A 15,529-nucleotide genomic window follows, 5' to 3' on the forward strand; every position below is an offset into this window, starting at 1 on the left:
AAAGACTGAACTTACATGGATGTTTTAATACTACAATCAAATAAAACTTTCAACAGTTACTTGACATATTTAATGATATGCATAATTGTTACTGTGCTGCATGGTAATTAAGATAAATATGTTTTTAACTATGGTTAATACCAGTTTTCTTTTTTCTTCTGACGGAGTTTCGCTCTTGTTGCCCAGGCCTGGAGTGCAATGGCACGATCTCAGCTCACTGCAACCTCTGCCTCCCAGGTTCAAGCGATTCTCCTGCCTCAGCCTCCCGAGTAGCTGGGACTACAGGCGCATGCCACCACGCCTGGCTAATTTTTTGTACTTTTAGTAGAGACAGGGTTTCACTATGTTGGCCAGGCTGGTCTTGAACTCCTGACCTCGTGATCCGCCTGCCTCGGCCTCCCAAAGTGCTGGGATTACAAGTGTGAGCCACTGCGCCCGGCCCAGTGTCTGTTTTCTATAGGCAGATCTCAACATTTGTGGGAAGAAAAAAAATATGGCAGGCCAAGAATCTGTTTCAGAAATTTCTGATGTAGAACATGAGGAGCTTTAGGGCTTTTTGAGCAGGGTTTGCTTTTATCTTAGTTTCCTAATTCTAGGGACCATAGACTTTTCTTTTCCCTTCCGTTAGTCAAGACCATCTACTAGAGGGAGAAATTGGGAAGGTTCAGTCACTGTTTTACTTTCTCCAAATAGTTTTCTGCCTAGTAACTGAAGCTTGGGACATGGAGTTCCCAATCATTGATAGTTAATGCACAAAGGACCGTTTCTTTCCCCACTTAAGCCAAAGCAATTCCAGGTCCCACAATCTAAGTTCTCATAGGTGCTAGTATTTGAGTTGTCCTATTAATCTGGGTCTTTGAGAATTTCTGAACCTTAATTTCTCATCTTTTCCCAACCTAGGCTCTCCACAACAAACGTAAGACTATCCAATGCATATGAAACAAATTGAAATAAAAGCAAAGTTAACATCGTTACTAAACCAAATCAAAATGTGATAGCTTAGAATATGCTTTTTTCATACCAGACCTGCCTTCCACTCCACCCACACCCTCTCAGCTGAAATTGAGAATCACACATATTTTTGCCCCTGGAAAAGTACATACAAGTCAGAAATTCTAAAGCTCCGTGGAAACAATAACTGGGAATTATTCTTATTTTTTCTGTGACTTTTTAGGGATGATTTCTATTCTCTGTGCAGCATGGCTGTGTGTAATGAGCATCCATTGATGAAATATTTCTTAGTGCTACATCTGTGTTATTAAATTTTTGTACTGTCTAAAAAATAATGTAATGTAATGTGAAAATTTCCTAATATTTTAGAACCTTCTATATGTCAGTTCAGTATTGGTTGACAGAGGTAGCATTTGTATAAACTAATTCAATGATTAAAATGTCTAACGTTTAATACTGCTTTACCATCTATAAAGTACTTTTGCATACATTATCTTATGATTCACTCATATCATCCCTGTGAGCGAGGTGGTATTGGAATCATTTTCAAGAAGAAAAATTCTAGGTGCATAGAAGTTAAGTGGTATGTTTATATTCACACAGCTAGCAAGAGGCTTGAATCTGTATCTTTTGACTTACTTTTCAGACCACTTTCACAGATCCTTCTGCTACGTCAGTTAATACAAAAATATACTATTAAAGATTAAAACACACAAAATTTTAGTTCAGTAATTTAGGTTATAAGCGTAATATTTATTATTTAAATAAAATTTAGGACAATAGCATAAGAATTTTTCAAAATGAATCAATTATATATTGTGACAGATGAAAAATTGCCATTATAGATGAGAATTTGAACCATGTGTTATATAAGCAACTGAGGGATGAAATTAAATTTGCACTTAAATGCTGTTTAAGGATCATTTTAGTGTAGCTATAGCATAAATGATAAAGTAGAAAAATTATGTCTTTATAAAGTACCCACGTATTGTTAACTATTAGGTCAGTATAATATCTCTCATCAAAGATTTTTAATGTCAAGTCCATAATACTTGGAGAGGAAATGACTAATTTCTCCCATTTTTTAAAATAATACTTTTCAGATATTTCAGTCGAAGGAAGAAATAGCTCTTCTCCTAAGATGGAATCTGTGGTTTGGGAATGTGGTTGATCAACTTGATATGTTGGCCAAATGTGCCCCATGTAATAAAATGAAAAGAAGAGACAAGATGATGTCATTTTCCCATATTGTGAAACCAAAAACAAACGCCTTTTGTGAGACCAAGCTAACAAACCTCTGACGGTGCGAAGAGTATTTAACTGTTTGAAGAATTTAACAGTAAGATACAGAAGAAGTACCTTCGAGCTGAGACCTGCAGGTGTATAAATATCTAAAATACATATTGAATAGGGCTGATCATCTGAATCTCGTTCAGACCCAGGAAGGATGGCTATGACTTGGATTGTCTTCTCTTTTTGGCCCTTGACTGTGTTCATGGGGCATATAGGTGGTCACAGTTTGTTTTCTTGTGAACCCATTACCTTGAGGATGTGCCAAGATTTGCCTTATAATACTACCTTCATGCCTAATCTTCTGAATCATTATGACCAACAGACAGCAGCTTTGGCAATGGAGGTAAGACTTGATCTATTCTTTGACGTATCTTAGTAAATGACTCTTGTGTTGTCCCATCAGCCAATCTAATGAATGTGTTTGATAAACAACAGGAAAATAATATGCTATTTTAAATTATATCTTATAAATTTAAAAATGTATATGTTTTGCTTCAGACTCTAATAGATTGAAGAATTCACATTTGGTGAATGTTACTCTTATATTTTAGACATTATACTTTTATAAAGAAATTTGAAACATCAGAACATGGGAGATAGTAGCCATTCAGAAGTTTAAAATTTAAGAATAACTCCCAAGCAGTGAAAAAGTTTTTGTCAAAGTGAATTATCTGTTCTTGATCTCTCAGAATTTTAGGAAAGTTTGCTGCCTTATTTGAATTTTCCAATGGTAATTCTTCAGACATTTCTTAATTATTTTAGTTTAGAAACTATTTCAAATTTAGAAACTATGGACACATTAATTGATATAGTTAATAATAGGTTTAAATAAGGGTATATATGTCTATAATGGTTTTAGAATTGAGAACAGGGATATATATGCCAGATAAGAACTAGGAGGCAGTAAGCAGTGGTGGTAATGACCATAGGCTTTGAGGTAGACAAACCTGCGTTTGAATTCTATCTCTACCACTTTCTAGCTGTATACTTTGGCCACGTTATATGAACTTTCTCATCATAGTTTCTTTGCTTGTAACTTAGAGACTTCTGTGAGGTACAAAGTGAAAATCCATGTATAGTACTTGGCACATAGTAAGTACTCTATAAGTGATAGCCTTTACCGTTAATTCATGTTCTCATATTAACGTGGCTACATAATATAATTTAGAGGGAATGTTTGATACATTAGTCTTCAGCCTATTTCCATAGCGCTTTCAGCAAATGGAAGCCTACATGTTTTGGAATTCTTCATTTTATAATAAAACTGAAAAGTTGGTCATTTTGAGGGAGACTAACCTAAGTCTGAGAAAATTTGTAAGATTATTATTCATAGATTTTGAAATGAGGGCATCTTACATATTCCAAATATTTGAAAATGCTGTAGAGGTTGAACAAAACATTTTTTGCTTTTCCTCTGAGTACACGAGGTCTAAGTGGTTGAAGAGAGAGATTTGGTATAGGCTATCAGATTAGGATATATAAAAATGGGTATTGGTTTAATACAGTAAGTTGGTTCCAGGCATGATAGTCTTGCTATGTATTAAAGCTATCAATTTCTCACAGAAAATTGAATTAGAAACATTTTTATTTCTGGTATCATTTTAAATCATAACTCCTTTGGGAAGCAAATAGGTTAATAAGAAGCAGGTCATAAAGATGTTTGTCCTGACTTGGGTTCAACTTTTGGCTCTGCCATGTAGTAAGTTTAAGACTTTGGACAGGTTACTTAACACTCCTGATCTTTGTTTTCTTCATTTGTGAAAAGGCAGTATAATGATATACCTTGAAGGGCTGTTAGGATTAAATAAGAGATTTATGAAGTAGCTAGCACAATGCATCATACACAATAGGTGATTCGCAGATATTAATTCTACTCCAAATTCCATTTCTAAATCATCTAAAGGGAAGTACTAGAAACACCATGTATTTGCTCCAGTGAATTTGCATCCTTCATTGTAGGTTCATGGGGCATTCATTCATAGTGATAGCATGATAGGCTCTCTCTGACTTCTCAAATATACACAAGTAGTCTAGATGTTTCAGTGACAATGGGGTTGCCTCTGTTTGAATTTCAGACGTTGACATTCTAGGGAGAGCACCTAAGTGAGTAATAGTTTCTAAGAGAAGGCTGTAATGACTTGAAGTAATGTTGGGAATAGTTGCATATTGCATGTTCGTCATATCAGGACAGTGATGCCACTGACAGAAAGAATAATCAAACACCGTTTGAGAGTGTAACGTTTCTTTAATAGCAAATGACTTGGAAACTTAGCAGACAACACAGCCTGCTCAGTGCTGCTGATGACTCTCTCCACCTCCATCCCTCTACTGATCCAGGAACCAGCTTAGCAGGCACAAGTAATTGGAGCAAACCCAGCACATTCTTGAGTGTTTGCTGTGAGACTGGATGAATTCAAAGACAGTTTCCTAGGTGTAGCATCTTTCAGCAGGCCCCAGGCTTTAAGCCTGCCTAGAGTCGATTCCTTTTTTCTTTTTTTCTTTTTTTTTTTGAGACATGGTCTCACTCTGTGGCCCACACTGCAGTGCTGTGGTGCAGTCATGGCTCACCACAGCCTCAACCTCCCAGGCTCAGGTGATCCTCCTGCCTCAGCCTCCCAAGTAGCTGGGACTGCAGGTGTGTGCCGCCACCCCTGGCTAATTTTTTTTGTATTTTTTTAGAGACAAGGTTTTGCCATGTTGCCCAGGCTGATCTCGAACTCCTGGGCTGAAGCGATCCACCCACTTGGGCCTCCCAAAGTGCTGGATTATAGGCGTGAGCCACCGCGCCTGGCTGGAGTCCGTTCCTTTACAGTTTTGTGAGTTAAAATGAGTGCCTGGAACACAATGGTATGTGGGCAGTAAGCTAGATTAGCCACAAATAGGAGAAAGAGCAGAATCTGGGTTATTTTAAGTTTTATTCACAATCAACAAGTTGGATGTTCTTACATTGTGTCCACAGGGTACATACTCTGTACTTTTATTGAGATTGGGACATGTTTAAATGGATAAGTGTCAATCCATTAAGTTAGAAAAGAAGATTCTTGCTAATATGTTTATTTCTTTATCTCTGCCTTCCAAAACATGCACATCAATATGCAAACACACATGCTACATTTTTCTAAGTTGTTAACTTGATGTTCTCTTTTCCCCCTGTGTATGAGTAGCTTTTGATAGGAAAAAAATTCTCACTTCTGAGCCTTCCAAACCATTTTGAGCTGTCCAAATTGCTAAGTAAATTTTTGGGAACTGTTCAGCATGGAGCAATAATCAACAAATGTCAGTAGCAGTCTTTACCGAGCCACCTATTATCAGGTATTTACGACTCTAGTGGTAATAAAAGAGATCTGGGCAGGCTTTTCCTCATACTGAATAATTGAACCAAATTGGCTAGGACGGGAACAGATTAGTGGAAGAAGCACTAGAATAGGGATAGGAGACTTGTGTTCTGTCACTAACTAGGTTTGAGACCTCTTTGTGTTGATTTCCAATAGGAAGTAAATTTTTTCTCCTGCCATTTTATAGGGTTATTGTTAAGATCAAGTGAGATAAGTGGCATTTATGTTAAAGAATTTTGAAAAGTTAAAGTGCTGTGTGAATACAGAGCATTCTTCTTTGTTGCCTGTCACCCTGTTTTTTCATTTCAGTTAGTGTGTGGAACGAGCAATCTTTAATCTCTTTGGGAGGTTGATTGCTTGCTCCTCCCCACCCCGTATATAGAGGAAAGTAGGCCTCTCTATAGGATAATCAGAGGAAAAACTCCTGGGATGGTTTGTGTTTGCCTCCATTTCCTGTTTTCCTTTGTTGTTCTCATTAAAGATTTTTTTGTGATTTAAGGTTTTCTTACAATGGGAGCATGGGAAGCTGGCAGTGAAATAATCCTAGTAGGAACACAGAGCCTAAAAGCCTGAACATCCTGTATCTTTTATGGTTCATTAAGAACAGAGTATGTTTCAACCAGTTTCTCAGTTATCCAAACTCAAATTTGAGCTTTTTACTAAAAAACTTTATTATGGAAATTTCCATTATATACAAATAGAATAATATAATGAAGTGCCGTGTATCCAGCATCCAGCCTTAAACATTACCAACTCGTAGCTTGTCTTGTTTCATTATCACTGCACGCCCTTCTGGGTCACCTTGAAACAAATTGCAAATATCAAAATTTCATCCATAAATATTTTGTTATATACCTCCGAAAAGTAAGGTCTCTTTCAAAATATATGAACACAATACCTTTATTCCTTTATCAGTGTCAAGTATCAAATTAATGTTCAAATTACTCTTGCATATTTCACAATTTTTTTTCATATTGGCTTTTTCTATTCAGGGTTCATACATTGCATCCAATTGATATGTCTCTTAAGTATGTTTTAATTTATAGGTTTTCTTTTCCTGTTCCCCTTTTTTCTTGTAATATATTTATCTTATAGAGTTTCCCATAGTCTTTATTTTGCTGATTGCATCCCTGTGGTGTTGTTTACCATGTCTCTGTCTCATTTATTTTTGTAAACAGGCACTGTAGAGGCTTGATTAGACACCAGTTTGGTTTTTTATTGTTGTTTTGGAAGGAATACTTCATAGGTAGCTAACATACTTCTGCCAGGAGCTCATAATATTAAGTTGTTACTCTTTTTATAAATATTAGCAGCCATTGATGATTTCCTAGACCAATAGTTTTGTTAGGGTTTTGCAAAATGGTGATATTCTAATTCTGTCACCCTTTTTCATTTCTTAGCTGGAATATTTGGAAACTTCTCATTGACTATTGGATTACTTTCATGTACAGTTTATATAAGAAAGATAGGATAAGTGCTTGCATGTTCCCCCTTTATTAGTTTTTAGAATAATTAGTTGATTCTCAAGCATCCATCAAAGGTGACCAGTGAGGGTTGTTTTTGTTTTTTTTTTTTTGGTTTAAGTTTCATTGTGAACTCAAGGATTTTTTTTTTTTTTTTAACATATTTGATGTTTTAAATCTATCACAGTGATTATTGAGGCTCAAAATATTCCATCTTTGGTAGTGGGAACCTCTACATGGTAGCTCCTGAGTGTTTTGTTTTTGAGACAAGGTCTTGCTCTGTCACCCAGGCTGGAATGCAGTGGAGCAATCATAGCTCACTGTAGCCTGAAGCTCCTAAGCTCAAACAATCCCCCTGCCTCAGCCTCCAAAGTAGGGACTACAGGTACATGCCATCATGCTTGGCTAATTTTAAAGAACTTTTTTTTTGTAGAGGCAAGGTCTCACTATGTTGCCCAGGCTGGTCTTGAACTCTTGGCCTCAAGCTATCCTCCTGCCTTGGCTTCCCAAAGCACTGGGATTACAGGCATGAGCCACTGTGCCTGGCCCTCTTTAGTGTTTTTGACACCACCCTAGTGGTGTTTAATAGTTTCTTTTCTTTCTGGTGTGATTCAAGCTCGCCTCATAAAATTCCACGTCAAACCCTGAATCATCAGTTTCTCTAGGAAGTGCAGGTTCCTTTTATTTGGAAATGATGCTTAAGAGATCACTATCTGGGTGCTAAGCCTAGTGATACTAAGTCATTTTTAGGCCTTTTCATGAACACAGCTAGGGAATACTTTTTTTTTTAAGAGAAAGTCCATCATGAGTTTATATTGATACTTGCAATTCAAGTAATATTACAGGTTGTTGTTTGTTTTTGAGACAGGGACTTGCGCTGTCACCCAGGCTGTAGTGTAGTGGCACAATCACGGCTCACTGAAGTCCTAATCTCCCAGGCTCAGTTAATCCTCCTACCTCAGCCTCCTGAGTAGCTGGGACTACAGGTGCTTGCCACCATGCCTGGCTAATTTTTGGGTTTTTTGTTTGTTTGTTTGTTTGTTTGTAGAGACAGGGTTTCACCATGTTGCCAAGTCCAGTCTCAAACTTTTGTTCTCAAGCGATCCACCTGCCTTGGCCTCCCAAAGTGCTGGAATTACAGATGTGAACCACCATGCCTGGCCATGGATTTTATTTAGCATCTTTAAATTCATTTTTGTTTCTCTACTCTCTTATCCTCAAGTTTATTATACACATACATTATATAGTTTCAGAATAATATTAGCAATATTTTTACTAACAATGATTACAGCAAGCAGTTTAAGATTTCCTTATACTTCTTTTTGTCCTTTAGGGACAAAGATTTCTTTATACTTCTTTTTGTCCTTTAGGGATGTATATCAGCAAGGATGTACAATCAAATTATTGTGTTTTAAGTCACTGAAATGTTTTTTCTTCATGTGGTTAAACACAATACACAGTTAGGGTTCATACGTTTTATTTTGATTTTGAGGAATGACTTTTTAATTTTTTAATTTAAATTTATTTTATAATTATACTTCAAGGTACATTCAGAGAAGTCTAGTTTCTATCCCTCTGTCACCTCTATCTTATTTTTTCCTTCCACCTAAAGGTAGCCATTTTAAAAAAGTTTTTATCCTTCCATTTAAAAACCTTAAATATAACACATATAAAATATTTATATATCTATATTCTTTCACCTTTTTTATACAGTTATAATGTTTGTTTTCCCCACATTGGTTTTTTTTCCACTTAATATATTTCGGATATTTCATAGTAGCATTTATAGATATTCCTCATTTTAAAATTTTTAAAAATTGTAAGATATGCATAATACACTTATGTAACATAATTACAATTCCATCTCCAGAGTTTTCTCTTCTTCCAAAATTGAAAATCTACGCTCATTAAATAACAAATCAGTCCCCATTTTTTCTTCTCCCCAGTCCCTGGCAACTACCATTTTACTTTCTTTGCCTCTGAAGTTGACCACTCTACGTATTTCATATAAGAGGAATCACACAGTATTTGCCCTTTTGCAACTGGCTTATTTTATTTAGCATAACGTCCTCAAGGTTCATCAATGTATCATGTGTTGGAATTTTCTTATTTTTTTAAGGCTGAATGGTATTCCATTGTCGGTATATAACACATTTGGCTTATCCATTTATCCATCAGTGGACACTTGGGTTGTTTCTACCATTGGAGTATTATGAATAGTGTTGCTATGAACATAAATGTACAATCTGAGTTCCTGCTTTAAATTATTTGGGGTTTGTAGTCAGAAGTGGAATTGCTGGGTCATATGTTAATTCCATGTTTAATTTTTTGAGGAACTGTCAAAGGGTTTTCCATGTGGTGGCACCATTTTACATTTCCACCAGTAATACACAAGATTCCAATTTCTCCACATCTTGGCTAACACTAGGTATTTTCTGTTTTGTTTTTGTTTTTGTTTTTTGTTTTTTGTTTTTAATAATAGCTGTCTTCATGAGTATGATGACATGATCCTTATTTTTTTATAGCTAAATTTTACTCCATTGTATTGGATATACAGTATTATTCATTCAGTCCCTGTTGATGGACACAGGAAACAACTGTGTTTCTGGTCTTTTACTGTTATAATGTTGCAAGTGTGTTTTCACATTTTGACTAGTGTATTTTTGGGTTAGGTTCCTAGAAGTATAAATGTATGTGTTACTTTCCTTGATATTGCCAGACCTCTCTATAGGGGTTGTACTATTTTGCATTCCCACTAATAATGTGTGAGAGTATCTGTTTCTTCACACCTTTACCAGAATAATATGTTGTCATGTTTGTTTGTTTTAAACCAGTATGATAGGTGGGAAATGGTGTCTCAGTGATTTTCATCACCTACTTTACAGAGACAGAAACACCTTCATAATTATTGATACATGAGGGTTCTTAATACCAGCAAGAGTATGAAATTCAGAGACAAAGCAGTTCAAGCCCAAGTTTTGCTGCTTATCAACTGTGGACAGTAACAATATAATATCCATGTACCATCATTAGAATAGAATTGGTTATAAGGATCAAACGAGATATGTGAAAATTGCTTTTTAAAATAACAGTGGACGGGGCGTGGTGGCTCAGGCCTATAATCTGAGCACTTTGGGAGGCCGAGGCGGGCGGATCACCAGAGGTCAGGAGTTGGAGACCAGCCTGACCAATATGGTGAAACCCCATCTCTACTAAAAATACAAAAATTAGCCGGGCGTGTTGGTGGGCACCTGTAATCCCAGCTACTCAGGAGGCTGAGACAGGAGAATTGCTTGAACCCGGGAGGCAGAGGTTGCAGTGAGCTGAGGTCATGCCACTGCACTCCAGCCTGGGCGACAGAGTGAGACTCCGTCTCAAAAATAAATTAATTAAATAAAATAACACTGCCGGCAAGGCACGGTGGCTCATGCCTGTAATCCCAACACTTTGGGAGTCTGAGGTGGGCGGATCACTTGAGGTCAGGAGTTTGAGACCAGCCTGACCAACATGGGAAAACCCCGTCTTTACTAAAAATACAAAAATTGGCTGGGCACAGTGGATCTACGCCTGTAATCCCAGCACTTTGGGAGGCCGAGGCGGGCAGATCACGAGGTCAAGAGATCAAGACCAGCCTGGCCAACATGGTGAAACCCCATCTCTACTAAAAATACAAAAATTAGCTGGGCGTGGTGGCGCGTGCCTGTAGTCCCAGCTACTTGGGAGGCTGAGGCAGGAGAATAGCTTGAACCCGGGAGGCGGAGGTTGCAGTGAGCCAAGATCCCGCCACTACACTCCAGCCTAACGACAGAGCGAGACTCTGTCTCAAAAAAAAAAAAAAAAAAAAAGGCCAGGCATAGTATCGCGCGCCCGTAGTCCCAGTTACTCGGTAGGCTGAGGCAGGAGAATCGCTTGAACCTAGGAGGCAGAGGTTGCAGTGAGCCGAGATTGCGCCGCTGTACTCCATCCAGTCTGGGTAATGGAGTGAGACTCCATCTCACAAAAATCAAAAATAAAATAACAGTGCCAGTCCTTGCCTAGAGGATCAAATCCAAAGCATAATAGACATTCACAAATTGGCTTCTACTTATTTAGCATTCCTTAAGTCTTTCAAGTCTGTAAATGCCATCTCTGCCTGGAAGGCTCTTGTAGTATCCCCTTTGGTAATATCTTAATTTTCAAGGCCTGGTGTGGATGTTATTTCCTTGTGAAACCTGGGATGCTTAGAAATTAGTGACTCTCTTCTCCATACTCACCAGTGTGTTTTATATGTACCTCTGTTTTTGTGTGTATATTATTATGTTGGAATTGTTGACATTTTTATTCCTTCTACTAGAATTTAACCCCTTGAAAGTAGAGCTTGTCTTTATTCATCTTTGTATGTCTAGTACCCGACACAGAACCTTACACGTAGTAACTGCTAAATAAATGTTTGAATTAATTCATGAACTTTATAAACCCTAAATCCCTTAGAGGTGGCAGTAGTAATTGATTATGGTTTTACTGCTATACCTAAGCTCTTAATCTCCTAGGGTTATAAATAGTTCTGTGGTTGGTGGGGATGGTGATGGTAATTCTAGTACCAAGGTTACCACATACTTTTGAATACTAGTATTTTACTTTTCTTTTTTTCTTTTTCTTTTTTTTGGGGTGGGGGCAGAGTGTCAAAGTGACTTGAATCCTTCAACATTATGTGTTTGTATTTATAAGTGGTGTAATTAAGCAAAGAAAGCAACACAACTTTCTCATCTCTAGGCCTTTCATGTTTCTTCTGCATGCATATTCTCCATCTTTGCTTATCAAAATTCTGTTGTACTTGATCCATTGTTAGGTTGAAAAAATAAAGTAAAGTAGATAGCAAAACATTAGTATGGTATCATCCTGGTTTGGTTGAAAAACATATATGCATGTTCATTCAGAGTGAGTGATCTGGTGGGATTTTCACCAGGACCAACATTGGTTGTTGCCGAATTAGTAGTTTGTGTTTTCTGTTCTTCATTTTTTTTTTATACTTTTATACTTTAAGTTCTAGGGTACATGTGCATTTTCTGTTTTTTTCTGTAAGGAACACATTATGCTTTTAAAATAGTAAAACTAGTAAAGAAATTTTATTTTAAAAAAATTTCAACTGTCCTTTTTTGCTCAGCTCCTGGTGCAGGGTCTAAGATTTAGTATTTATTAAATATATTTTGATTGGATAAGTACAATATTGGGAAGAACTTGGTAAATACCGCAAAAAAGCAAAGTGCTAAGGTGATTCAAAGAGAGAATATGTGGAAGGAGTCATGGAAGGCTTCAAATTGCAAATGGTATTTAAATGAACCTTGAAAGACAGATTTTTTTACTGTGGTTTTTATTTTAAGAGAATAGTATAATGTACCCCCATATAACAATAATTATTAACATTTTATGGATAGGCTTTTTAGAAAATGAAACTTCTTTTATTACGTTTATAGAATTCATGGTGTTAATCTTTAGAATACATGCATTATCAAAAATTTACTTTCTTTATTATTTTTTGTTGAGATTAATATTAATAAGGTGGTTTTCCCTAAACAAACATCTAGCAAAGTGGCCTAAGAAGCCTGGTGTGAGGAGAAACCAGCCAGGAATTAAACGTCTAAATACAAGTAGTAGATAATTGCATTTAGTCATTTCAGACTTTAGGACAAAAAAATAGCAGCTTCTGAAATTTTTAATTGATTTTCTTGTGTGACAGATCACTATAAAGTGATTTACTTGTCTTAAATTATTAAATACGTTGGAATTTGGTTTGTAAAGCTTTATCTTTTGAGACTTAATTCAGAACTGTCCATGATATTGGAAATATTAAAAGTTTACTTCCTATAGGAAAGTCAGATTTATGGACCTCTCTGGGAACTCTGCTTTGACTTATGAAAATACATATTCTTCTGTGATAATGAGAAATTTCTGTAAAAAACTCACGGAAAAAGTATTGGAAGGTATTTAATATGCTATCACAGAACATTTTAAAAAATTAAGATTTGAACAGGAAAATAAATCTATGGGATTAAAGACGTTTTTACAAACCTAGAGTTTTTTGGTTTTTTTTTTTTTAATACAAAATAATTCTTAAAGTTTGGACCTTTTCTCATTAGGCATTTTATTGTTACAGAAAGGGGATTTTTAAAAGGTGTCATTTTTGTCACAGTTATTCTAAAAAGTTGTTTTTGAATAATTTCTCATTCTAAGGGATCTGAAATAGCCATTTTTAAGTTTTCAAGACCATTCCACATTTGGTTTTATATTTAGTGAATTTAGTCATAATACTCCCAAACCCCATAGGGTACAGTTTCTATGGTTACCAGACCCTTTGTAGAGTGACAAAGGTTGGAATTCTGATTCTCGTGAGTCAAATTTTGGCCTTTGACTGGGTCCCCTCTGCACATCCTTGCTAAGCTTGGGCTGTTGCTATGCTTGAAGGCTTGTCAGCTAGCAGGTTCCTATGGTAACAGGAATGGAAATTTGAAAGAAGAAAGAGAATGGTGGCACAAAGGCTTGGTTGATTTGAATTTGAACAAAGAATGGAAGGTTCCCTGTAGTGCACCTTTGTTGTAGAAACCAGAAATTTAATTTTAGAAAGTTACTTTCCAGTTGTAAACTTCCTATACCCTGGTCTTGATTTAGTGAACAAAAGTATTATGGTTTAGGGAAGTACTCAATAAGAACCTTTATAATTCAGTTAGCTAAAGTTCCTTTTCTATACTTCATAGAGCTTTCATAGTATTTCTTATGTTATACATTTGTTCTCAGATTTTTAGTGTTCAGGCTACCTCATTTAATTTTGATTTTGCTGAGGTCAAAAATTGTTAAGGTTAAAAAGAAATCAGGGCAATTTGCTTATTTGAAAAATATTAATATTTGTATTTGTTTTTATGTACCAGCTTTATTGAGATATAATGTGAGTACAGTAAACTGCCCTCATGTAAAGCATTCAGTTTGATGAGTTTTGACAGATCCTGTGAAACCATCACCACAGTCAAGACACAGAGCATTTCCATCACCTGAAAAGCTTTCTTGTGCTGCTTTGTAGTCACCCCGCTCTCTACTGCCTGCTTCAAGCAACACGGATCTGCTTTCTTTCATTATGGATTAGTTTCCATTTTCTAGAGTTTTGTATAAATAGAATCATGCCATATCTACTTCTTTATGTCTGGTTTCTTTCACTCAGTATAATGATTTTGAGATTCATCTGTGTTTTGTTTTGCTTTTTAAAAACTTCATTCCTGTTTTAAAAACTGTCTCACTTGGCAGTTGAGAACAGAGAATTTAGCAGGGTTCCTCCTTATGCCCACCAAGTAGGCCTGCTACAGCTCTATTAACTTGCACCTATTCCCCAATCCCTTTCAAGCTATCATTTATTAATTGTGTTCTGTATGCTAACTTTATCTTTTTACTTATGGGTTATTAAGACCATTTTACAGAAGAGGAAACTGAAGCTTAGAGAGATTTAAGTACAACAAATTTGTTAAATGCAAGGGCTCTGGATAAGAATGCCAAGATTTGCCTTAATCCTGGGTCTATCTTTGTAGTTGTGTGATGTTGGATAAGTTACTTAGTTTTCTATATCTCATTTTCTTCACATGTATTGTAAAATGAGTTCATAATAGTAGTACTTACCTTATAGGATTGTTGTGAAGGTTAAATGAGATAATATGTGTAAGGCATTTTGAACAGTGCTTGTGTTAGCATTGGAATGTATCCAAGTCACACAGCACCAAAGTATGTTACCAGTGGCAGTGAATCCATACGGGTCTGCAGCAACCTCAGTTCTTGTCTCCTCAGAAGAATTCAACTGAGGGACGTAAGGCAGAGTGGGAGACTGAGGCAAGTTTTAGAGCAGGAGTGAAAGTTCAGTAAAAAGCTTTAGGGCAGGAACGAAAGGAAGTAAAGTACACTTGGAAGAAGGCCAAGCGGGTGACTTGAGAGATCAAGTGCACGGTTTGATTTGACTTATGGTTTTATATGTTGGCATACTTCCGGGTCTTCTCCCCTGAGTCTTCCCTTGGGGTGGGCTGTCCGCATGCGCAGTAGCCTGCTAGCACTTGGGAAGGGGCTGCATGTACAGTGTGTTTACCGGAGTTGTATGCATGCTCACTTGATGCATTCTTCCCTTACCAGTCTAGCCTTCCTAGAGGAAGGTCATACACCAGTAAAATGCTGCTGTTTTGCCTCTTAGCATGTTTGAGCCCACTCCCTCAGCTCCTGAGATCTTATCGGGAAGCTGCTGATCACCAATTTCAGGTTTTTCTTATCTGTTGGGAGATGGCCTTCTCTGACATCAGCTGAAACCAATTATTATTTTAGAGAGGCTTGAACATCAAATATTTTCTTCCATTTTGTTGGTTGTCCGTTCACTCTCCTGATAGGGTCCTTCCATACACAAAAGCTTTTATTTTTGTTGAAGTCCAGGTTGCCAATTTTTTTCTTTTCAACTTGTGCCTTTGGTTTCATATCTAAGAAACCACT

General features: G+C 36.6%; 1 protein-coding gene across 4 annotated transcripts in view; it reads left to right on the top strand.

Moving 5' to 3' along the window:
* The window catches only part of FZD3 (frizzled class receptor 3), a 74,778-nt gene that overhangs the window by 6,386 nt on the left and 52,863 nt on the right, over positions 1–15,529 (top strand). For all 4 annotated transcript variants that reach the window (XM_054499027.2, XM_054499026.2, XM_063668601.1 and 1 more), the window contains one exon: positions 2,055–2,587. In XM_054499027.2, the coding sequence (XP_054355002.1) occupies positions 2,399–2,587 (189 nt within the window). In that variant the 5' untranslated portion in view covers positions 2,055–2,398. The remainder of the gene's footprint in view (positions 1–2,054; positions 2,588–15,529) is intronic.

Source organism: Pongo pygmaeus, chromosome 7 (genome assembly GCF_028885625.2).
Source record: "Pongo pygmaeus isolate AG05252 chromosome 7, NHGRI_mPonPyg2-v2.0_pri, whole genome shotgun sequence".
NCBI classification, from domain to species: Eukaryota; Metazoa; Chordata; class Mammalia; order Primates; family Hominidae; genus Pongo; species Pongo pygmaeus.